Source organism: Chelonoidis abingdonii, chromosome 16, assembly GCF_003597395.2.
Source record: "Chelonoidis abingdonii isolate Lonesome George chromosome 16, CheloAbing_2.0, whole genome shotgun sequence".
Taxonomy (NCBI): Eukaryota; Metazoa; Chordata; order Testudines; family Testudinidae; genus Chelonoidis; species Chelonoidis abingdonii.
Window position 1 is genome coordinate 9617811 of NC_133784.1, and position 24108 is coordinate 9641918.

The 24108-nt window shown below is 46.2% G+C and overlaps 1 protein-coding gene across 2 annotated transcripts in view; it reads right to left on the reverse strand.

Annotated features, from left to right (window-relative positions):
- Nucleotides 1–963: 963 nt before the first annotated feature.
- WDFY4 (WDFY family member 4) overlaps nucleotides 964–24108 on the reverse strand; it is a 279998-nt gene continuing 256853 nt past the window's right edge. Inside the window, exons 57-62 of one of the 2 annotated variants that reach the window (XM_075072901.1) lie at nucleotides 22387–22545; nucleotides 17422–17601; nucleotides 9319–9501; nucleotides 8393–8480; nucleotides 2718–2829; nucleotides 964–1582 (exon numbers count right to left, since the gene is read on the reverse strand). In XM_075072901.1, the coding sequence (XP_074929002.1) occupies nucleotides 1516–1582; nucleotides 2718–2829; nucleotides 8393–8480; nucleotides 9319–9501; nucleotides 17422–17601; nucleotides 22387–22545 (789 nt within the window). In that variant the 3' untranslated portion in view covers nucleotides 964–1515. The remainder of the gene's footprint in view (nucleotides 1583–2717; nucleotides 2830–8392; nucleotides 8481–9318; nucleotides 9502–17421; nucleotides 17602–22386; nucleotides 22546–24108) is intronic. The other variant, XM_075072902.1, reaches the window with a different exon arrangement.

The following is a 24108-nucleotide window of genomic DNA, read 5'->3' on the forward strand; positions in this document are numbered from 1 at the left end:
TGCTATTGGGCAAAATACATCCCAGCACTGGGGTCTTTCCAGGCACCACCAATGGCCACAGTTCAGGGCCCTTCTGCATAGGGTCAGCATTTGGGATGAGATAAGCCCCTGTGATAGGGGATCTGGCCTGGCAGGGTCCCAGGAGGCCCCCAGACCTGGGGCTGCACACCATGTGGATGCTGGGGGCTTAGACATAGATGCTACAGCAGAGTAGCTGCAACAGAAGCAGAAGAGATCTTCTCCTCTCCTTTTTAGTTTGCATTTGATTCCTCCTCTTGCTTCATTTCTCTCAGCAGCAGCCGGTGAGGAAGTGGGTCAGCATTAAATGTTTACCTGGGAGATTCTGGTCACCAGCCCCTGGCACCCTCTTCCTGAACCCATCGGGATGCAGCCCATGACCAAGCAGCACAGGATGGGCGGAAAACATCATCTAGGCAATAATAAGGTGCGGGAGTGCCACCTCTGCCCCCTGCAGGATGGACTGTCAGCCCTGCTCGGCAGGAAGGGGCTCTGATGAGATCATTCTCTGGACTCCAGGCTACAAACCGACGGCCCCCCACAGCACTGATATCTCTAATGCAGGTGTATCATCTTGTCCTCTAGAAACCCTAGTACCAATCCACAAGCAAGACTATTTCATAGGTCTCAGCTGGTTTCACATGTTAATGCCCTGTTGGCCTTCCAGGGGGCCACAATCCCAGTACCTGCGACTGGCTGCTGCTCCATCCACTTCAGTGGGCAAAATTTCCCCACAGACAGTGACATAAAATCTAAACCCTGGCCAGGATCACTCCAGGATCCCTGCAGTCAGAACCTACCAGCATGAAGAGTGTCTGAGAGGTTCAATCTACCTCCCAGCATGAGGTCTGCGTACCATCCTCCGGATTCAAGTTAAGAAACACACACACAGACCACCATAAATTGAGTACAATGAGCAATTACCATCCCGTTAAACCACATGAATAAACAGCTGGATTTTATTTAATGCAAAAACCACTTTGTACAGAGGAAATTCATGTGCAGTTCAAATGCACGTGCCAATGAGGATCGGTTTAAAACACATTTCGATAGCATTTCCCTGCTGTATTCTAAACAGCGGCCCAAAATTCAGAGCCCAGATCTGTTCCAACTGAAGAGTGGTAAAATTCCCCTTGATTTCACTGGGAGCAGGATGGGACACTGAGTCCCATCACAGGAGACACAGCAGATAGCACACTGCACTATACCGTTGGCAGTGATTCTCACCAGCAAATTCAGTGAGGGGGGTTGTATGCGCGGCATGGCCAGGACTGAACTCTGGTACCTTATTACTTTTAGTAATGGGGCGGAGCTGTATCAGAGGATGTCAAATTCCTCCTCTGCTCCCAAATTGACCCTACAGTCCACTGACTCTCTTGAGAGTCATTTCACTCCACTCTTCCTTCCAAATCTTGTGTACTCTGAAGGATAGTTTTCGTTCCATTCATCGACACCACGCAAAGTTGGAGGGGACCAAGAGCTCCTTGTTGTTTCTGCCTACCCATCCACAGCCCAACTGTATATCCTCCCTCTCTCATCACCAACTAGGAGCTTGGAGGAATTCCTTGGTAGAGAAAAGAAAAAGAAAAAACAGACAGTGTTCAATAACAAAAGGCAAAACTGGCGCTGCATGTTCGAGACTCTCTCTGGTTTGTACAGCAATTGGGACAGAGCGTGCTCACTGGAGAGAGCTCTCCACCATTAAAGCCTGAAGAACTCTCATGTAAACTAGATACAGGCCCAAGTTTCCAAAGGCTGGAGCTGGATTCAGAGCCAAGCTTTCTCAGAGTTCAATGGGGTTAGGATCCAAGGTTTGGTCTGGCCAATTATGGACACTGTAGCCAGTTGGGATTTGGATCTGAACTGCGAAGAGCTCTAAGATTCATTCATCTCCAATACAACGTAGCACTGCCCCTAATAAATCTGTTTGGCAGATAATTATAGGAATCAAGTTCTCCTGTAGGTGCATGTGACAGCTTTATCCTCTGACATCTCTAAATCCTGTACACTTTCAGGAGCTTCAAAAGGTTCAAAAGTGCAGGGCACAGATACACCCTGCTCCCAAAGTCTCTGCAATCTAATGATGCTGTTTACATGAATCACTTTGCTGACCACTGAAAAGCCACCACTTCTGGAGAGGAGCACAGTAGCTATTTACCAGTGCACCGCAACATTACAGGACAGGAAATGAGGCTGAACCTTGGAGCCAATTGAAATGGCAGGAGGTAGTTAGTGAGGCAAAAGCTAACTTGTTATGCTACTTGGAATCTGACTGGAGTCCAACAGCCTCTTCATTTTGGAGAATATGACAGGATCTTTACAGAGCACTTCTGGTCAAAGCCTCACTTTCACATCTCCCTGAAGACAAGAGATGGCAACTCCAGTGGCCCCTAGCACTGTACTGGGACAGCAGTTTCACCCTGATTCAGAGGTAGGAGCAGCAACTACTAACAGCTTCCTACAACAGCTGGTTCTTTCCTTGGAGGTCTCTCAGCTGAATCCTGACCAGCCTTAGCTTGGGAGAGCTGACAAGACATATCACAGGATGACTGTATCTTATTAGGACAGGTAGATTTTACTTTGATATTTTAAGAAATAATAAAAAGAAGCTATAACTCAGAACAGACACTTGGAATCACTGGGGCTGCTATTGTGCCCTCTGCTGGACAAACGATGCATTGCAATGGAAATTACCGTACCTGGTTACTGCAAGAGCCGTCACTGAGGGATTATTCTTAGCTGGTTTCCCAGTCAAGGCCATGCTGATGTTCAACTCCCGGCAGAGAAGCAGATGTTGCCCCCACTTGTTACCTGTAGAATAAATATTTAGAAACTGCTTGTGGGATGGGGCGGGGGTGTGTGATTATTTACGGTCAGCAAGTTGTTAAATTGAGAACAAATATATTTAATCTTGGCCTGTGCTGTTGCAGAACAGGCCCATCCCAATTTAATTTGCGGCGATGATAGTTACATGTGCTGACGTACGGCTGTACCAATTGTGTGCTAAATTGGATTTGTGTATTATTGCTTTCTAAATTGCATGCCTACTTCAGCAAAATTGTTCATCAGTGTTTGCTGGCTCTATGCTTAATAAGATGCCCCAGAATACCTTGCTGCCAGGATATAATGCAGCCTATAATTGCCTACTAAAAATAAATTACATAAAGCTCTGGTATCATCAACTTATCTAAACCTGCTCAGAACAGAACTGATAATTAAATGTGCATGTGCATATGCACACATGGGGACACACACACACACACACACAGCAATGTAACTCAGTCATTGTTACGTCAGTCTTCTTAATGGTCACATTTTGGATTAATTTTATTTCCTTTAATGGGTAGAATGAGATGTGGGACTATCAGGCCATCTAAAATCATTCTGAAGTCATTCAAGGAGTTTTGGGGAGCATCTCGTTGCTGTAATTAAACGTCACAACTAACTAATAATTAATGATGCTGCTGCTTGTGGGTGCATGTGTGAGAAAATGAATGTGTGTGTGTGTGTGTGTGTGTATTCAACAGATCCTCTTTCTAGATGCCTGGCTGGCTGGTTCTTGCTCACATGCTCAGGGTCTAAGCGATGGCTGGATTTGGGGCTGGGAAGGACTTTCCCCAGGTCAGATTGGCAGGGATCTTGGATTTTTTTTTTTCATTTTCTTCTGCAGCATGGCATGTGGTTTGCCTGCTGGGATCCTCTGGGCATGTCTCACCTAATCAATCCCCACCACTGATTGGTACACCTCAGTCTCTACTGTCCTTTGTCTGCAGCCACAAGAGTTTTGCCTCCTGATGATTGACATGATTCTGTCTGACTGAAATCTCTGGGCTTAACATATGCTGGCCCTCACTGGAACACTCTCTTGTGACAGCCCATAGCATGACAGGTGCACCTGCCTCAGTTTTCCCTATCCAGTAACCAAAGGACACTATGTCAGCCTCTCTTGCCTCCTTGGGGCTAGTTTAGTACAAAACCATAGTGTAAACAGACCGAAGTCCATTTATCACCCCCTGTGCAGCCCAGGACATCTCATCTTGACATACCTCAGCTTCCACACTCTGATGTCTTCCACTCACTGGGACTCTGTCAGTCTTCTTCTGTCCTTCTACCGGGACAGTTATCCCAGCCCTTCCACTCTTCCTACAGGACCCTTCCCTTCCCCGCCCAGCCTCTCTGCTGGGAGATCATCTTTACCAGGGAAGCATCCCTCAGTCCCCCTGTTCCCTGGGTTCAGCTCTCTGGTGTGGAGACATCAGCAGGTAAACCCCTCCACTGCTCCCCTGCCTTCAGCCGTAGTTAGAAATCCAGCTTAGAGCAAGCAGGCACCTCCCACCTTCAGCCCTCTTGCCCCAATTTTCTGGCTTAAAATCAGCTGCCACACCCCTCTTGCTGCTCTCCTTGCCTTCACCTTCCCCCAGGAAACAAGTTCTGCTCTGGAAGCCCTTCCTGACTGACCAGGGATTAAAGCCCAAATGTGGCCATAGTTTGCATAAAGATATACCTATGTAATTAGATCTACCAACATAATTATATCTATGTAAGTAGACTGTGGAACTCATTGCCACAGGAAGTCAGTGAGGCCAAGAATTTACGAAGATTCAGAAATAGATTGGATATTAATATGGATACCAAGAATATCATAAATATCTAAATATACTAAACCTCTTGCTTCAGGGCTTAATCCAATTTCTGACTACTAGAAACCCGGCTGGAGGGCAAGTTATCCCACAACTGGCAAGTGAGAATTTTTACACTTTCCTCCATAGCAGCTGGTACTGACCACTGTCGCAGCTGGGAAACTGAGCTAGCTGGACCCCTGGACTGATCAAGTCTGCTAAATCCTTTGGTCCTGTATGGCTGTTTATGAACCTTTCTACCTAAGTGAATTAGGAGCTGAAGTCCCAGTAATGGAACTTGTGCAGCTAAGTCACCAAGGTGCTTCTGAAAATTCCCCCCACAACGTCTGATTACTGTAGAATATTTTAATATGCAGAAGACCCTCTGTAGTTATATCTTTATGCAAGCTGTAAGCCTAATCCTGGGACAACAGGGAATGCTTTCAGCACGAAAGCCTTCAGCAACGAGGGTCACAAAAATAAATGTTATAAATTACACCTGGTCTCTCCCTCTCTCTGTCCCATACACACGCATTTTAAAATGCCCGTGGACGATAACGGACCCCTGGCAGGCGTTAGCTCCTGTATCTGTTAGGTCAGGAACGTTTAACTCTGATTACTTTTATTACTACGACAGCGTTGCAGCTTTCAACGCATTGTAAGCCTCCGGCTCGTGGCTTTATCTTTAATAGCTTTGCTATCAGCTCAGCATAACCACCGGCTGTTCAGGAATCCAGCTGGGGAAACATAAATAAACCCAAGCTCCAGGGGCCCCCTGCTGGCTTCATGCTGCTTTGAAAAGCCTCCTACATCATTGTGGGTGGCAAAGACAGTATCCTGAGCCGAGCCAGGCTCTGTGCCTCCAGCCAGGTGCCGGGTTTGGCATGGCTCCTTCCTGGAATCAGGGCAGGGTGCTTTATTACAGCCACCAGTGCAGATGTTATGGTCAGAGGCTCTGCAGCTACTCAGGCCCTTTGGACACAATGGGGCTTTCAGCCAGTGTCCTCTTGCAGACAGGTTTGCAGCAGGATGGTTTATTAACCACATTAAGTTTATTGAGCTGGTAACCAGGGCTCACTTAGGGCTTGATCCTCACAGGTGAGTACCGAGCTCCCCCAGCTGCAGGATCAGCAGCTCCAGGCAGGATCTCCCCATTGCATTGTGTCTAAGTGCTGCCCCGCATCTCCAAGGCAGGGCAGGGCAGGCCTTCCCTGGGCTACGCACATTCCACAGTAATGTTGCACCATTCAAATAGCACAAGGCTCTCACAGCGCTGTCCATGCACGTGTGGGGGAGTGGTCTCCCTGCCACCTCTGGGGTGGAACGTGTAGCCATTTTGCAGCATGGTTTAGGACAGGAAGCGACGACACTGTCTGGTGGAAAGCTGAGAGGCAATGCAGACCTGACTCTGCCCAAACATTTGTAAAGGAAACAAGTCTCCTGGGTCCCAGTCCAATGCTCTGTGTTCAGTGATGCCACTGGCTCCCCGCCCCTCCTGGCTGAGCATTTTATCATGCTGATCCCCGGGCCTGCTGGCCGGACTCTGGCACTGCATTCTGATCTGTGCATGCTGGTACGCCGGGCAGTCAGGAGCAGCTCTGAGCGGGACAAGTGCACAGGACAGGGACACGGCCGCTGGCCTGCTCGAATGGCTATGGGCTGCAGTTCTCCATGACAGGGATGGCACTAGAGGGCAGCAGGGGGCTTCTCAGTGGGTCATGGAGGAAATGAAAGAGGCTGGGAGGAGAACAGGGTGACAGCAGGACCAGCTGACTGCTTTCATAGGCAGGGGAAAGGCATACAGACTAAGGCCAGAAGGAGCCATATATATATACCCAAATAATTCTGGCAAGTACCCACACACTGTGGGGGAAGACGAAACCCCTGCAAAGTCCCTGCCAATCTGACCTGGGGGGAAATTCCCTCCAGCCCCACCTGTGGTGATTGGTTAAACCCTGCGCATGTGAGCAGGAACCAGCCAGTCACGCACCTCAGAAGGAGAATGCTCAGTGCCCCCTCAGAGCCCTATCCCATCCTGTCCAATGTCCCATCTCCAGAAGTGGCCATCTCTGATGCGTCAAGGGACGGACATAAACAAGCCAGAATACACTGTGGAGGGATGAGACTCCCTTCCTGACGCCAGGGCAGCTGAAACCTAAAGCCTGAGCTTTAGGAATGTGAGATGTAACTGGAAGTGAGCCCCCGAGTTGCTAAGTCCTGCCCCTGCCACATCACAAGCAACCTTGTCATGGAATCACTCTCATAAATTTGTCCAGTATCTGTCTGTCTCTATCCATAGGGGGTTCCCATCATTAAACCCATTCTCCTGAGTCAAAGGAACTGCCAGCTCCCACCCTCTTTACAGCTCCCCTGTTGGTAGGACATGCTGACTATAAGACTCAAGAACCCGCTGCAGATGAGGGATGAATTTGGGTCTGAAATGGTCCATGCAGAGGCTCAGCAGGAACAGGCTATGGCATTGGCAAAGAGAGCGCACAACTCGGAAAGCCCCAGGGCTGGTTCTCTGGGGCCATGCACTCAGAGTAGCTCTGCACCCCTGCGCAGAGTGGGGGTAAAATGCAGCCCTCCTGGTGTGGCACTGTTTCACCCCAATTTAGCACATGGCTGTGTCTGCACACAAGGTGACGGGGCAGAAGGGAATCCATCCCTAGCTGCCTAGGTATTTTTAAAGGCCCCTCATGGCAGTATCTAAGTACCTTACTTAGCCTTCCCACTTTTAAAAGTGATGGAGCTATGCCCCACTGGCCTCCTTTGTTCCGGAGACCCTGGCTAGGGCCTGTGCTGATCTCCACTTGGAAGAAACTCCACAACCAGGGCCTGGACTGTAAATCAGGAAGTGTTATTTACTCCTTTTCATAACACAAGAACTAGGGGTCACCAAATTAAATTATTAGGGAACAGGTTTACAATGAACAAAAGGCAGTACTGGTATTTCTTCACACAACACACAGTCAACCTGTGGAACTCTTTGCCAGAGGACGTTGTGAAGGCCAAGACTATAACAAGGTTCAAAAAAGGATTAGATAAATTCATGGAGGATAGGTCTATCGATGGCTATTAGCCAGAATGGGCAGGGATGGTGTCCCTAGCCTCTGTTTGCCAGAAGCTGGGAATGGGTGATAGGGGATGGATCACTTGATGATTATCTGTTCTGTTCATTTCTTGTGGGGCACCTGGCATTGGCCACTCTCAGAAGACAGGCTACTGGACTAGATGGACCTTTGGTCTGACCCAGTATGGCTGTTCTTATATACGCCCAGGATGCTCTGCCCTCAGCTTCAGCATCCCAAAGAGGCACATCTCTAAGCTAGCCAGGATCTGCTTCATTGGGGCACCTTGAGATTAGGGACAGGAGCTTGACTCAGACCCAGAAATGAATGGGGAGCTGCACAGAGCCCTGGGGTGATGGGAAGGGTGAACCCACAGTCACTCTGCAGGTACTGGAAAAGTACTGTGGCTGCTGACTGTGGCATAGCAGTCCTGTCCTCAAGGTGGAGGAGGAGAGAAGCTGCCCTGTCCTGCCACTGTGCGCAGAGAAAGCTCAACTCCCAGGTGAGTTATTAACGTGAACTCAATCCAGTCCAAGAGCTCAGATCTAGATAGGTTTTGTGGGAGATGGGGAAGGAGGGTTCCTCAGTTTTTCTGAATCTCAGCACCCTTTCCTAGCCCTAGCTGCTTCTCTCTCACAGCTATGCAGTGGACACAACACAGCAGTGTTTCAGTTCAGGCTGTACCTTTGTTATCCAGATCTTCCGTTGCGGCTTTCTGTGATCTTGATCCAACACCCTGGCCTGAGGCTGTTGCATATTCTGTCTTCCATAACTGTGTGGGCAAGAAAGGAGGGGTTAGAAAATGCAGAGGTGTAAGTAAGACACCTCAGTTCTGGGGCTCATAGAATCTCTATAAGGTCAAAGGTACGATGGCTGGATCCGAGGTTGGTATTGCTCTGTCCCTAACCAACTGTCCTGCTGGGTTCCATGCAGTTGCTAGACAATTAGACAGGGACTTTGTTAGAGAGAGCACTCCCTTGTTGAAGTTCAACCACTAGCCTGAAAGTAGGGCTGCGAGTGATTTCCTTGTCTCCAATGAAGTGTCCTCCTCCTTGTACACAGATGCTTTATCCCAGGAGCCTAAACACACTTCTGATCTGTTATTTTTGCTTTTGGAATAGACCAGAATGAACAGCATTTTCAAAACAATTTCTCAGGGGGACAAGAGGCCTCTTGAAAAATTTTGCCCCCAAACCTTCCCCCTATTCCAAATGATCAGAGAGGGTGAAAAACAACTCACTGAAACATTTTTTTTTCCAATGAAAAAAATGCCTTTTTGATGAATGAACTCTCATTTTTGTCAGCTTTTTTGTTGAAAACAGAATTTTCCAGTTTTTGGAAAAAAATAATTCGTACTGAAAATTTCTGAGGAATATTTCAAACAAAACGACATCATTTGGTTTCTTTCTAAATTTGTTGTGGTGAATGCTTAGTGTTTTCCCCATCAGCACTACAAATTACATCCCTTCAGTTCTGGGTTACATGATCACTCTCTGTTTTTAATGTGTCTCAGGTGAGATGCGGAGCTAATGAAAACCACTGTCGCCCCACTCAGTATCGGAAACTCTGATTTTAATCCAGAACTGGCTGAGCAAAAACATGATACCTACCCTCACAATTCCATCTGTGCCCCCCGTGATGATGATGCTACATGTGTCCCAGTCCATTACTTCAGCAAAGCAGCAGCAAAGAATGGCTCCTTCCAGGCCACAGGCAGTGCTGATGCTTGCCAGAGGCTGGCCATTGATGGTCCACAAATGTAAATAGGATCCGGCACAAGAGGCAATGTCACCCTAGAACATACCAAGCAGCATTATTTCAAGATCCCACAAATACCACATGGGGCTGTTAGGCCCTTGTTGTAATCTATGGCATTTGCCCATTCTTCATTTTATTTCTCTTCCACTCTTTTCAGCAGAAGAGTTGGTCAAAAATGAATTTTTTTATTCAAAATTCTGGAATTTTGAAGCAAAAATTCTGGAATTTCATTTTGCAGGGCTTGAAACAGATTCACTTGCAGTTTCGTCACTTTTTTGTTGCATTTTTTAATCAAAAGTTTTATGAAAATGGTTCTTTCTCATATAATGAAAAATATAGTTTTAGGTAAACGAACAACACTGGTAACAATTTTTGATTAAGTTTTGTAAAACATTTTCAATTAAAAAAATCACAGAAAATTGTGAAAAAATTGAAAAAAAATGGAAAAATAGGTTATTGTGAATTTTTTTTAAAAGGCCATTTCCTCACAAAATGACTTTTCATTTGAAAATTTTCCAGCAGCTCTAGTTAATAGCTTGGTATTTTTACTACATTCTGCTCTTGAGGGACAAAAGTCAGCTGAGGCAGTGCATGCAAGTAAACTTCACACACCGGAACTAGTAAAGAAATAAGAAAAATAACATTGGATGGTGGAAAGATGAGGCTGCCAAGCATTGCCAAAGGAATAGGCAAGATACCGATGCTGGAACAATAATGCCTGTGGCCTTAGGATGAAGATATGAAGTTTTGCTCTGTGAGTATTACTGAAATATGTTGTAAAGATGGGAATACCCACAATCAGCCTTTCAGGTGCAACAATGGAGGAGCCAGATGTGCTGATGGCCCATTAAAGGGAATCCACACTCCCAAAGACTATCCAAGGAACCGTATACAAAGGAGACTTCTCACAGATGGCATATAGACAATGGACTGCTTGACTCATGTCATAGCAAAAAGTCTTTCCAGCAAGCTGGAAGAGACTATAAAAGAGGGGAAGTGACATCATCACTTGGCCTGTTCCCACCGCCCCCACCGCCAACTCAACACCTGGAAACACATTCAGAGGTAAAAGACTGAACTGGAGAGGTGGTCCCAGGCTGAAGGAGAGTCCTAGCCTGTATATGGATGAGCTGTAACCTGCTTGTACTATCCATCAGGGTGAGAAATTGCTTGATTCAAATACTGTCTAATTTATAGAACTCAGATTGTGATTTTACTTTTATTTCTTAGGTAACCAACTTTGATCTGTACACTTATTACTTATAATCACTTAAATATATCTGCTGTAGGTAATAAATCTGTTTTATATTTTACCCAAAACAGTGAGTTTTGGTTGAAGTGCTTGGGAAATCTGCTCCGGTTGCAAGGGCTGGTTCACGTCCACTTTCCTTTGTAGAAGGGTATGTCTACACTAAGAAATTAGGTTGATTCTATAGAAGTTGATTTTTAGAAACTGATTTTATACAGCTGCTTGTGTGTGTCCACACTAAGCGCATTAAGTTGGCAGAGTACGTCTTCATTACCACGGCTAGCATCGACTTATGGAGTGGTGCACTGTGGGTAGCTATCCCACAGTTCCCACAGTCTCCGCTGCCCATTCGAATTCTGGGTTAAGCTCCCAATGCCTGATGGGGCAAAATAACTGTCACAGGTGGTTTTGGGTACATGTCGTCAGTAGCCCCTCTGCAATGGCAGAAAATCATTTTGTGCCAGACACCAGGGCAATCAGATAGGCTTTGAAAACCAGTTTCATGACTGGTCACGCTTCAGTGTGACAGTTGTGTGTGTTTCTCCTTGATGCAAACCCGTCCCCTTTGTTAATTTTAATTCCCCATAAGCCAGCCACTCTCCCCGCTTTGAAACCATGCATTCTTTCTTTATTAATTAAAAAAAATGAGATAATGGACCAGGTAGCTCAGGTGGGGTAGGGAAGGAGGGAAGGACAAGGCCACATTGCTTTTGTAGCCACACTAAAAATGAAACTGCTTGAATGACAGCCTTCTGTTGCTTGGGCCATCCTCTGGAGTGGAGTGGCTGGGTGCCCAGAGCCTCCTCCCTCGCTCCCCCTACATTCTTGAGCATCTGGGTGAGGAGGCTATGGAACATGGGGAGGAGGGTAGGCGGTCATACAGTGGATGCAGCAGGGGTCTATGCTCTTGTTGGCTTTCATTCAGCTTCAACAGACACTTCATCACATCCGTTTGCTCCCCCACTAGCCTCAGCATTGTTTACAAGGCAGAATGAAGCTGGGAGACATTTTGAAGAACAAAATTTGCTTTGCAAAATTCCTCATGATCCCATAGATTTGCAGAACTGGGCATGTTCCTAAACCCCAGGTGGCCTTTGATACAAGGCTGCTGTAACTGGCCAGCAGAACCTGCCTCTCAATGGTAGGGATTTTTACCTCATTGTAATCCCACTCTGTTCAACTACACTGCAAGGATACAGCGATCTACCGATCGATCAATCAATAGATAGATGGGGAGCAACAAAACTTGCATGTGGTTCTTATGCCTCCCCTCCAGGGACACTTCTAGGCTGTAACCTAGAATGGTAGGCATGGTGGTTTGGCTATCATGTCTGCAAGAGCCTGAAACCTGAAGGGGAGACTGGCCCATCCCAGGCTGCTCCTGAGTGTTGGGTAACTTAGCTTGGCATTTCTGTTCAAATAATCACCACTACACCTGCTCCCCACGTGCCTGCAATATGGCAATTGCCAATGCCTCCTTCTGGTTGGGATGGGTTGTAGAGCTGTAGCATCTAGTGGAATAAATCTGGGACTACTCAGATGGCAGCACCTTGGAGCCAAGCCAAAGCCCCTGTGCTGGATCATGGGGAAAGCGGTGCCTGCATCATCCCAAAGCACAAACAGAGCCATCCTCAAGGCAAAGAGGCAGCCAGCCTGCCGGTAGATCCTACTGGTCCCAACATGCAAGGCTGTGTCTTGATCCAAGCAACAACCTGCATCATTGTACACTAGACAAGCAACCCTCAAATAAGCTAATTCCCAAACACCCTGGCAACCCTGAAGGGTTAAAAAAGAAATAAAGCCAACAGAAAATGTAGAGAATGAAGGAAAATTAATAATAAATTTTGAGGGCTGAATCCTAAGCTCCTTAATTAGATTTTACTAGGTCCTTGCTCCGGCAGAACTCCTAGTGATTTCATGGGAGCAAGGGGAGAGTAAGAATTACCCCAGCATTTGACCCTTAACTTTTAATGTAGATAATTGTAAGTGCTTCAGGGCAGAGACTTGCATTTCATTCTGTGTTTGTACAGTGCCTAGCACAATGGGGTCCTGGTCTTTGACTGAAGCTTCCACTGGATTAAAAATAGAACTTAACAAATTCATGGAGGATAGGTCCACCAATGGCTATTAGCCAAGACGGTCAGGGATGCAACCTTCACGCTCTGGGAGTTCCTAAACCTCTGACTGCCAGAAGCTGTGAGTGGACGACAAAGGATGGATCACTCAAAATTGCCCTGTCCTGTACATTCCCTCTGAACCACCTGGCACCGGACACTGGCAGAATACAGGACACTGGGCTAGATGGACCATTGGTCTAACTCAGCATAGCCATTCTTATGCTACTGATATATATATATATAGAAAATATTAACAATAACCACATTCTCACAAATCAGTAATTCACCATGTGGACACCAATTCCTAAATCTCTGTCCAGTTCAGCATCCTCCTCTGCCCCCCAGAGTGTTTAGTGTTATGGTAATAATACCCTTCACAACCGAGTCTCTCCTCTCTCCGTAGTGCTTGTGTAAACAGCTTTAAGGGCAATTGTGTGTGTGAAGTGGGAGCAGAAAGTCACAGATCTCTGAAGCCTTAAGAGCAAGGAAAATGCAGATATTCAAAGCTCTAGAAGCAGCCTCTAGGATGCAGTGTTTATAATATTGCACCTGATCTATTTACAAGTGCATGTTGATTAAACTTCCTGGGTTCTACTCCCCAATTTAAATTCCATCCAAACTTTCCATCCCTTAGGAACCAGCTAAAATAGAATAGCAGCAGCAAGTCCATCTGCTCCTGGCAGAGGCTGATCTGTCCTTAAATAAGCAGTGTGCATCTGGTTTAAATTAACTACTGCCATGCCTTTCCCTCCTCCTGATTTTGGACCAGGGCTCTTCACGTCACAGGGGAAAAAATCTTGAGGCAGACTGAGAAGGGTTTATTTGAAATGGCATAGCCAGTACTGAAAGAATTGAAACAGTGGGCGCTGGCTACACTTGCAACGCTACCTTAGCACAACTGCAGCTGTGTTACTGTAGTGCTTCAGTGTAGACACTGACTACAGCAATGGGAGTGGTTCTCCCATCGCTGCAGTTAATCCACCTCCCCAAGAGGCGGCAGGCTAGGTTAACAGAAGAATTCTTCCATTGACCTAGCAATGTGTACATTGGAGGTTAGATTGGCTTAACTACGTCCCTCAGGGTGTGGACTTTTCACACCCCTGAAAGATGTAGCTATGCCGACGTAACTTTTCAGTGTAAACCAGCCTTTACACTTCTTTAACTGCATGTGGGCCTGGGAGGCTCACTGATTTGGTAATATGGCTATGGAGTTTTTCAGGTCTATGTCACTGACTGAAATCCGACTGAGACCAGCAGCTACAGAAAGTTTTTTCTTTCTTACTCCCCAAGGCAAGGATCACCTTTCTGCTCTATGTCTGTACAGCACCTAGCACAGCAGAGTCCTGTTCCATGAGTAGACACTACTGTAATATACCTAATCACGTACAGTGCCTAACCTGGCACTACGGGGTTCTGGTCCATGACTGTGGCCCCAGATGTCATCACAATAAACCTAGTATTGGGGGCCTACTTGCTACCACAGGACAAATAATAAGAATCGAACATAGAGCTGTGTGGAGACTGGAATTTCTGTTTTTCAGCAAATTCCTCCATTTCAAAATTTGTTTTATTTCAAATCAGAATGAAAACAAAGAAGTTCAAAATTTCTCATGACACAAAACTTCTGAAAAAAAAAATCCCCATGGATCAAGCCACATGTTTCTTTAAGATAAAATCAACACATTCCATTTGTTTCAACATTTTTAAAATGTTTGTCTTTAGAATATAAAATGAAGCATGTTGAAACAAAAAATCATTTCAGAATGAAAAATGGAAACATTATGTCCTCAAAAAACTGAAATGGAATGTGTTGACCTTAGAGAAACACTATTCTCATGGTTTTCCCCCAAAAGTGAGATTTTATTGAAATCAAAGTGTTCCTGCAGGAAGTTTTGGTTTCCAATAAAAAAGCCTTGTGTTGGAAAATTTTCAGTCAGCTCTGATCTAACGGCTGCTCAGTGACCCCTGTCTCAATCCAATCCCTACTGCGCTAATCTCACATCACAATAATCATCATCACTGTCATGGATTCTGATTGGTCCACTGGTTGGCAAAGGAGCCAAGGACTGCATGAGCTATAGACAATGGACCCCACTCTCCCTCCAGCGGAAACCTATGGTGCGACACAGTGGAGGAAGCTTTGGAAACAGATAATTTTATCCTCTAGGGCTATCAACCCAGCATCTTTCACCAGCACTCCTATTTATTTTAAAATGTGTGGACTTCTCCAGTTCATTTTGCAGGGGACTGACAAGAACAGTCAAGCGTTGGCCTAACTCTGCGGGAGTTTTACCCACTGACCATTGGTATTTGTCATTAAGTGCTATGGAAAATCCCACTCCTTGGGCTTTAGTAGAAGTTATTCATTTCTATTGCAGTTGTGGACCCCAGAAGTCCTGCCGTGGACAAGGTCCCCTCATGCTAGGTTCTGTACAAAAGCAGAATAAATCCCTGCCCCAAAGTGCTGACAATCTCAGTTGTTAGGGTAAACAGATGTTTTGGGACTTCTTATTGCTATGACATCAGTACACATCCCTAACACTTCTCAGCACAAGCCACAGTACTCTGACTTGACAAAAATGTTAACCAAGCCCAACCACTGTTCTCTTTCATGAAGATCAACTGAACATAGAAATACAGGCGTATAAATGCCCTGTTCAGAAAGCAGAGATCTGGGGGAATTCACATCCAAGAGAGCTGAATGCCTACAGTTAAATCTAATCCAGATTATTTTCATAATGATGAGCAAGCAGCTGTGTTTCTGGGAACAGATGGCAGATAGATTTTTCATTTCTACCACCATCCCTAATAGGAGAGATTAAAAGGATTGGGACTGTTCAGCTTGGAAAAGAGAATATTAAGGGGAGGAGGATACACAAGAGGGCTATAAAATCATGAATGTCATGAAGAAAGTGAATAAGGAAGTGTTATTCACAGTACACAAGGACCTGGCATCACCCAATGAAATTAACAGGCAGCAGGTTTAAAACAAACAAAAGAAAGTATCTCTTCACACAACACATAGTCAACCTGTGAAACACATTGCCTAAGGATGTTGTGAAGACCACAAGCATAACTGGGTTCAAAAAAGAATTAGATAAGTTGATGGAGGATAGGTCCATCAATGGCTATTAGTCAAGATCGTCAGGAATGCAATCCATGCTCTGGGTGTCCCTAAGCCTCTGACTACCAGATGCTGGGTCTGGACGATAGACAACAAGGAAAAGTGCAGAGTGGTACACTTAGGACAGAAGAATCCCATGCACCACTAACGGCTGGGGACCAACTGTCTAAGCAGCAGTTCTTCAGAAAAGGACCTAGAGATTGCAGTGGACAAGAAGCTGGATATGAGTCAGTGTGCCCTTGTTGCCAAGAAGGCTAACAGCATATTGGGCTGCATTAGTAGGAGCATTGCTAGCAGATCGAGGGAAGTGCTTATTCTCCTCTCTTCGGCACTGGTGATGCCACATCTGGAGTATACATCCAGTTTTGGGCCCCCCACTATAGAAAGGATGTGGACAAATTGGAGGGCAATGAAAATGATAAGGGAGCCAGGGCACATGATTTATGAGGCAAGGGTCAGGGAACTGGGCTTATTTAGTCTGCAGAAGGGAAGAGTAAGGAGGGATTTGATAGTAACCTTCAACTACTGAAGGGGGGTTCCAAAGAGGCTGGAGCTTGGCCATTCTCAGTGGTGGCAAATGACAGAACAAGGAGCAATGTCTCAAGTTGCAGTGGGGGAGGTCTAGGTTGGATATTAAGAAACACTATTTCACTAGGAGGATGGTGAAGCACTGGAATGGGTTACCTAGGGAGGTGGTGGAACCTCCATCCTTAGAGATTTTTGAAGTCGGTCTTGATAAAGCCCTGGCTGGGATGATTTAGTTGATATTGGTCCTGCTTTGAGCAGGGGGTTGGACTAGATGACCTCCTGAGGTCTGTTCCAATCCTGATATTTTATGATTATATGATAGAGGATGGATCACTTGATAACTGCACCAGTTTGTTCATTACCTCGGAAGCATTTGGTACAGGCCACTGTCAGAAGACAGGATGCTGGGCTAGTTGGACCATTGGTCTGAGCCAGTATGGCCATTTTTACAAGTACCCTTCTAGCGGGGAGGGTTGGAGGGGAAAGGAAAACAATAACATGTCAGGTAATTGTCTGCTGGCTGAGACTGCTGACTCAGGAACATCCAGAGCCGGTAGAGTCTAATTAGTCCCAGGTGGCACTGCTGTAACACATGCATGTCAGGAGAAATCAGTGGAAGCAACAGAGTCACATGTGAGCCAAAGGCAGAAGTGCAAGGGACTACACTGCTATGCTTCTCAAGCCAGCTCACAAATCAAGAGGTTTAATCTTACTATCCAGCCACGCACGCACGGATGCTTCTAACTTAACTACTCATCTATATTGTACCTTTTAGTGCTCCCTTCTCATCCTTAAGAGTACTATTAGCAACCTTGTTAAAAGGGAAAATCAATTGATCAGCATCTCAGGATGTTTTTACGTTGGGAAGAGCACCCCTTACATTATCATGAAACGCTCCTGAACACATCAGGAGAAGGATGATAAATGAAGTTCTTACCGTTGAATTGTTGATGGCAATAGCAGAGAGACTGGCCCTATGGGCAGGGAGACGAGTGATGTACGTCAGCTGGTTCAAGTCCCATATGATGCAGGTTCTGTCACTGGATCCGCTCACAAGAACGCTGTAGGTCACAGATGCGGTCAGGCAGGTCACGGCCTGAGTGTGTCCATACAAAGCCTAGGGGCACAAAGCAATCCAAAACCACAGCCAAGCAGCTGGGTTACTAGGGATCCACATTCCCACTGGGATCAGCTTAGCAAGAATATGTGATTTACTCCACAAAATCAGAGTCTACAATGGAGATCTCAAAGCTCCCTTGTCCGTAACTTACAGATGGGGAAACTGAGGCCCAGAGAGGTTAAGTGACTTTCCAAAGCTTACCCAGTGAATCAGAGGTGGCAACAGACCCAGACCTCCTTTTCCTTAGACTTATTATAGCTATTTGACCATACTTCCTCATATAGAACACCCACTTACATTTTTAGCCCTGGTTAGCAGCGTGAAACATCTCTTACCTTTGCCCTTCTGGCCTTATCAAGGTGAGATTCATACTCAGAGGTTAGAGCTGTTCAACATTAGTAAAATTTTTAAATACAAAAAATTTTCAATGACATTTTTGAAACATTTCTCCTTATTATGATACCCAATACAGACCATTTCAATATTTTTTTCGAATACTGAAGTTTTGCGTAATTAAAATAAACCTCTCTGGGAACCTCTCTGTTAAACATTACTGTCTTTCAGCCCTGCCCTACTATTTTGTAAGCATCTCTATCATAAGAGACACGGCCAGTTTAGTTTAGCCCCAAAATTTAGGTTTTCCATTAAAAAAAAACTTTTAATTTTAAGTCAATGTATTATGGACAGAAATTAATAAAGTCATTTAATTTAATAGATGTGATATGCTGATCTGGTTTTACACCCAACACGCAGTGGTGTAAATGAGGATACAAGGTGTTGGACAACGGAGAATCGGGCCTTACTTGCTTTCTTTAAAATTCCTGGGCCTGATTTTCAGTTGTACTGAAGTCAATGAGTGCTGTGACTCGACTTCCCTGAACGTCATACCAGAGTTGTAACGCTAATTTTAACTGGAAAGGTGAATTACCAGCTGGCTTTCTCTCCATGGAATGATCAATGAACTTCTAGGGTTTGACTCAGTTCAGTGTGGGTTTCAGTCCTGAATGTCCCTGCTGACCTCTCAGAACACGTATGGCATATACTTTCCTCCTGTGTCAGCCCACCTTCTTGATGGCCACCTAATAAATGCTGCTATTTGCCAAGGTTGTTAGGACAACAGCGTTTAAACATGAACCCCTCTGGTGAAGATGCTCGGTTGCACCAGACTGTATGGAACCGAGATGACTTTCAGGTGTCACAAATTATTTTAGGCTTGACATGGGCCTGAGATACAGGGTTGGATATAATTTTAGACCCTATCAAAGTATGAGCTCAGGGGTAAAAGATAATGGCACAAGAGGGGATTTAAGCAAAGGTGTGCAAAGTTTTCATCCCAGCCCTGAAGCCTATTCCCAACTGAGCTCTGGGGGGCTCCAGGCTGTGGGGTGAGTTTGGGGCAGGCTTGGAACTTCAGGGCAGCCTGCGAGCGATTTATAGTTGTAGGTCGCAATCAGACCAAACCCAGTGGAGTTTGTTCCTACGCGACACAGAACTAGGTGGCTGCTGATCAATTTCACCCGGAGTTTTTTGGTTCACACAAAATAGAAAACAAAACGCTGATTCATCAAAACTGAGCCTTGTTGCAGAAACACGTTGGTTTTGACAAAAATTTTGTTAGGAAAGTTTCTGAGGGTGGAATTTTGGATGGAATTCAAGAGAGTGAGACACACCTCACTCCTGAATAGCCCGCCGGTGCGGGCACTCATCTGGGATGTGGGAGACCCAGGTAAGCATCCTGATCACCACACTACTGAGTCACCCTCTTGCTTTTTCCATATCTGCTGTCAGAGCTCTTCCACTTTGTATAGATAATTAAATATTCAGTGGGCTGCAGAGAGAGAGAGCAACTCCATGTCTGAATCAGAGCAGGGATGTGAGCCTGAGTCTCCAGTTACATCTACACAGATATACAAGACTGGTGGTGCGGTCTTTGCCGGCCCAGGTTCGCTGATTTGGGCTTCTAGGGCTCAGGCTGTGGAGCTGGCAGTCAGTGCTGCCAGTTCAGGGCAGACAGAGCCCTGGTCTCTGATTGCTTGTGCGCAAAGACTGCACATGACATGTGGCAGTAGTCAGTGGTCACTGTGAATGGGGCTGGGAAGAGCCAGGGCCATACTTCACCCCCTCCATACACTGGTCAGGCACAAAAGGAAACACTGCACCCGCTACAAGGGTGACTCAGCCGGGGTGCACTGTGGCTCTGCTGCACCCACATCACCATGGGTCTGTGTTTGAAAGACGCAACACAGCTCTTCTGCATGCTAATCCGAACTGGCTCCGTGTTTCCTTTGGTACAGAGTTATGGGAGTGTGGGTCAGATAAAATTGCACAGATGGATACGGTGGCTATTATGCTGCATCCTCAATGCTACACAAAACTCTGGAGGCAGCCTGATAAGAAGGGAATAAGATCTTCCTGCTGAAACATAGTTTCTGTCTTTTACTCCAACTCAAACAAGAATGCATTAGTCTCTTGAGAAGGCTGATAAGTGAACAGCATCATTTTTATAGCACATCAGCTTTACTTAAGTGAAGCTCAGTATCTCAGGGATGACAATACAATAGTTTTGTTCAGCAGAATAAACAACGACCATGAAACAACAGCATGTAATTCACTCAAAGACATTTAGGGGCATAGTTCAGACTGACATCTAGGCCAGAGAGTCATCTAAATGACTAATGCCCTCTGCTAGCAGAGACAGAAAGGAAATCTATGCAGTTTTTGGCATTGCGTGAACTCACATCGGTACTTTGTGGAATATGGGCAATATCATTTAATTGCAGCATACACATTAGCAACACTGGTTCCTCAAAAGTCAGTCATAAATTGTGGGTCGCTAACAAGACTGGCAAACCAGTAGAGGCAGGGGGGAGCAGGGATATCTCAGTGGTTTGAGTATTGGCCTACTAAACCCAGGATTGTAAGCTCAATCCTTGAGGGGGCCACTTAGGGACCCAGGGCAAAATCAGTACTTGATCCTGCTAGTGAAGACAGGTGGCTGGACTCAATGACTTTTCAAGGTCCCTTCCAGTTCTAGGAGATAGGGTAAAACAGAACCTGAAGCTTTGCCCAAAACAAACTGACCCTGAACCAAACTTTTCTTGATCTCCAAAACATGTTTAGATTTTACCCTAGTTCTTTTTCTTTCCCTTCCTTGTCAGTGTCCTGGGTTCTGAGGGAAACAGACAGGCTAAAGTTCATGAGATAAGGTCTTCTGATGGGATTTTGGGCCTCTTCAGAAGCAGGAAGTATTAGAATCTCATGTCAGGAGTTGTTCCAACTACAATTTGTGCCCCGTTTTGCAGGGCCAAGGGATCTAGCTAAATAGATAATAGTCTGGGGGCCTCTCCGAGCTCAATCCAGACTCAGACTTTTGACGTTTCCCATCACCTATGACAAATGAAATATGTTCTTGTCCTGAATCTGGGAAAACCTGAATTTTCTTTTGACTCTTTTCTGCAAGAACCAAGAGACAGAGCAGATTTCTACGGCATGAATACCTTCATGTCTCTCAAACCCCATGAACGCTTTCTCTTATTATTTCCCCTGAGAGTAACAGAGGAGAGTTATCTGATTTGGTTTAAGGGGAAAAGGGAACAAGTTGCTGTCTATTTCCTTAGATATCACTGAAGAACATCAAAAATGTATTCATAAAAGCAGCCCAGAAGGTCACAATATCAGGCCTGAATCTCGATGGCATTACTTCAGTTTTATGGCAGTGTAAATCCTGATTACAATGGAGTTACCCCAGCAGAAAACTAGAGAAAGGCAGTTTGGATCTGGATAGAGATCCATATTCTGCCATTTGGGCCATTCTCCGCCATATGGGAGTGATGGATGAACTTCACGAAGGTTCCAAATTCAGGATAGGTATCTGAACCTTCCTGGTCAGAAATACTGGGCTGGGAATCTGTTTAGAGACGTCTCACAATGTTTTGGTGCTCCCGCCTCCTGACCCAGCTAGAGGAAAGGAAATGGGAACCATTTGAACAATACATAATGACTCAGATGGAGCTGGGTAGGGTGAAGGTCTACGGGAGGTTGGAGAGGAACGGTGCATTTCTTATTTTCAAGACTTGAGGGCATAGCAAGCTATACTAGTGTTGCCAAAGTGTGAGAAAAAGACAGACTGCTCAGGAGTTTGTTAGAGACAGGTACAGCCAACCCTGTATGGGGTTACATATAGGGAAGGCCGGAAAACAAGAATTCAACTTCACGTAAAGAGTTGATGTTTCAAACATTTGGTTTTGTATCGAACCTGAGGCCTTTTGAACTTTTCAGCCAAACACCCAAGAGAAGGAAAGAGATGCCCTCTCACCCCAGAACAGCCAACTGCCAGTGGTTAGGGTGCTCACCTGAGAGAGAGAGATCCATGCTATGAATCAAGGACCTGAGACCCACTCCAGAATAGCCAATAGCCTAGTCGTTAAACACACACGTACAATATGAGAGACCCACAGCATCCCTACTTTGAACCTGGAAACCTTCCCAACAAAAGTTTAATTGAAAATTGACATGTTTCTGGAAAAAAAGATTTGTTTTTGACAACGGCATTTTATATTGAAAAAGTGTTTAGTCAAAACAACTCTGAGTTAGTTCCCCTGAGTTCATTTGTCATTGTCAATGCGTGAACGGGTGGCAGGTTGATATGCTGTGTGATGCCATCTATACCATCTTTCTCTGTCACCCTGATAGAGGAACAGCTTTCATCGAACCCCCTTCTCAGCTCTGATCTCAGACCTGCACTTACTAAGCTGGCACGTCAGGTGAGCTGTGGTACTGTACCTGTCTCAAGTTCAGGCATCTCGCTTTGTCTTTGACCAGGGAAAGCTCCCAGACACACACGACGGCACTCGTTCCAGAGGTAATGACAGTAGTTGGTGTGGGACATACTGCACAGAGGCACTTGCCCCACTCTGCCATGCATTCAAGTGTCACCGTGTTCTGCAGAAGGTAAAAACACTGGCAGCTATTTCTGTGGCACAGATTCCTTTGATTGCAGCATGTTAATATTTAAACCAGAGAACAGATTCGGGGCCTGAGAACCAAGTTCTCATCTTCCCTTTGAGGCAGGGAAAGGAATATTTCTCCTACCCATTTTCAAGAACCAAAGGAAGATTGGGCTCAAAGATCAGTCCAAGAAAGGGCCTGGTCCTACAAGGTGCAGGGCATCTTCAACTCACAGTGAAGTCGGACTAAAGACTAAATTTTCCTCTCAGTTCTGCTCTCACTGCCTGCGTGTGTATCAGCATGGCTATGTGTATGTTGGTGTGGGAGTGAATCAACCATTACCTGCTGGCTGGATTGGAAGGATGATTCAGCAGTTAGGGCACTAGCTTAAGATTCAGGGAACAGGTTCCATTCTCTGCTCTGCAACAGGTGTCCTGCGTAATTTTGAGTGAGTCAGTTAGTCTCTCTGTGCCCAGTTCCTCACCTGTATAATAGGGATAAGCAGCTCCCTACCTCACAGGCATGTTGTGAGAATAAATACATTACAGATTGTGATGCTCTCATATTCTACAGTGATGGGGGGCCATATAAGTACCTAAAATAGATAAAACAACCTACTACTTACTCATAGGTAGAGGCATTGCTCAAGTGTAGAGGCTGGTGCTTTTGGTGCAGAAATCCCTGGATTCTATCCCCACTGGTGACCCCTGGTTCTGTGTGTTTTCACAGCAAATCGTTCAGCACATACTGAGCTTCCCAAGGAAAAGGGAAAGGTTTCTGCTACTTCGAACATCTGAAGAACTATGCAGGGAACTGAACGCTGTTCTCCTGAGCCCCACACTAGCACTGGCCGTCACTCCTTTTAAAAGAGAACGCTGCTCTCTCCTTGGTCGCTGGCACTCCAGCATACACGCAGCACTGCGATGTGTACTGTTGATTCCTTACAGTAACGAAGTCAGAGAATCAGTTCTAGAGCCCTGCATGGATACAAAAATGTGTATCCGCAGCCAATCTGCAAAAATGATCTGTGGATATCCGCGGATTTGCAGGGCTTTACTCCGGGGCTAGGCTAAGGCTTCGAGGCACGCGCGCACACAAACGCACACACCCCCCCCACCGGAGCCTTGTTGGGAAGAGCCCCGCAGGCAGCTGTGAGGAGCCTGTGCAGAGTTGCAGATCCTCCACCTGTCCCTGGCCTGGTGGGGAGTCTGGGGGTGGGGACACGGTCACGGGCTGCTCTCAGCCCCATCTCCTGCACCGTGGGCAGGTGGAGGGCCCACCACGGTTCCCCATGGCTCCCCGGCTGGGCTCCACACTGGTCTGGCCAGGTGGGTGTCCTGTGGAGCTGCCCGGTTCTTACTGCAGCCGGGCTCCGAGACCTGCCCTCTGGCCAGAGCCAGGTCAGGGAGAGCTGTGCTGGCAGCTGTGGGCAGCCTGGGTCCCTCCAACTGCCCTAGACAGGGGGCCCAATCAGCCTCCAAACTGTGTCTCTGTCCCCCCAGACCTCTGCATGGGGAGGGGAATTGAGGGACCCAAGCTCCCCACAGCTGCCAATGT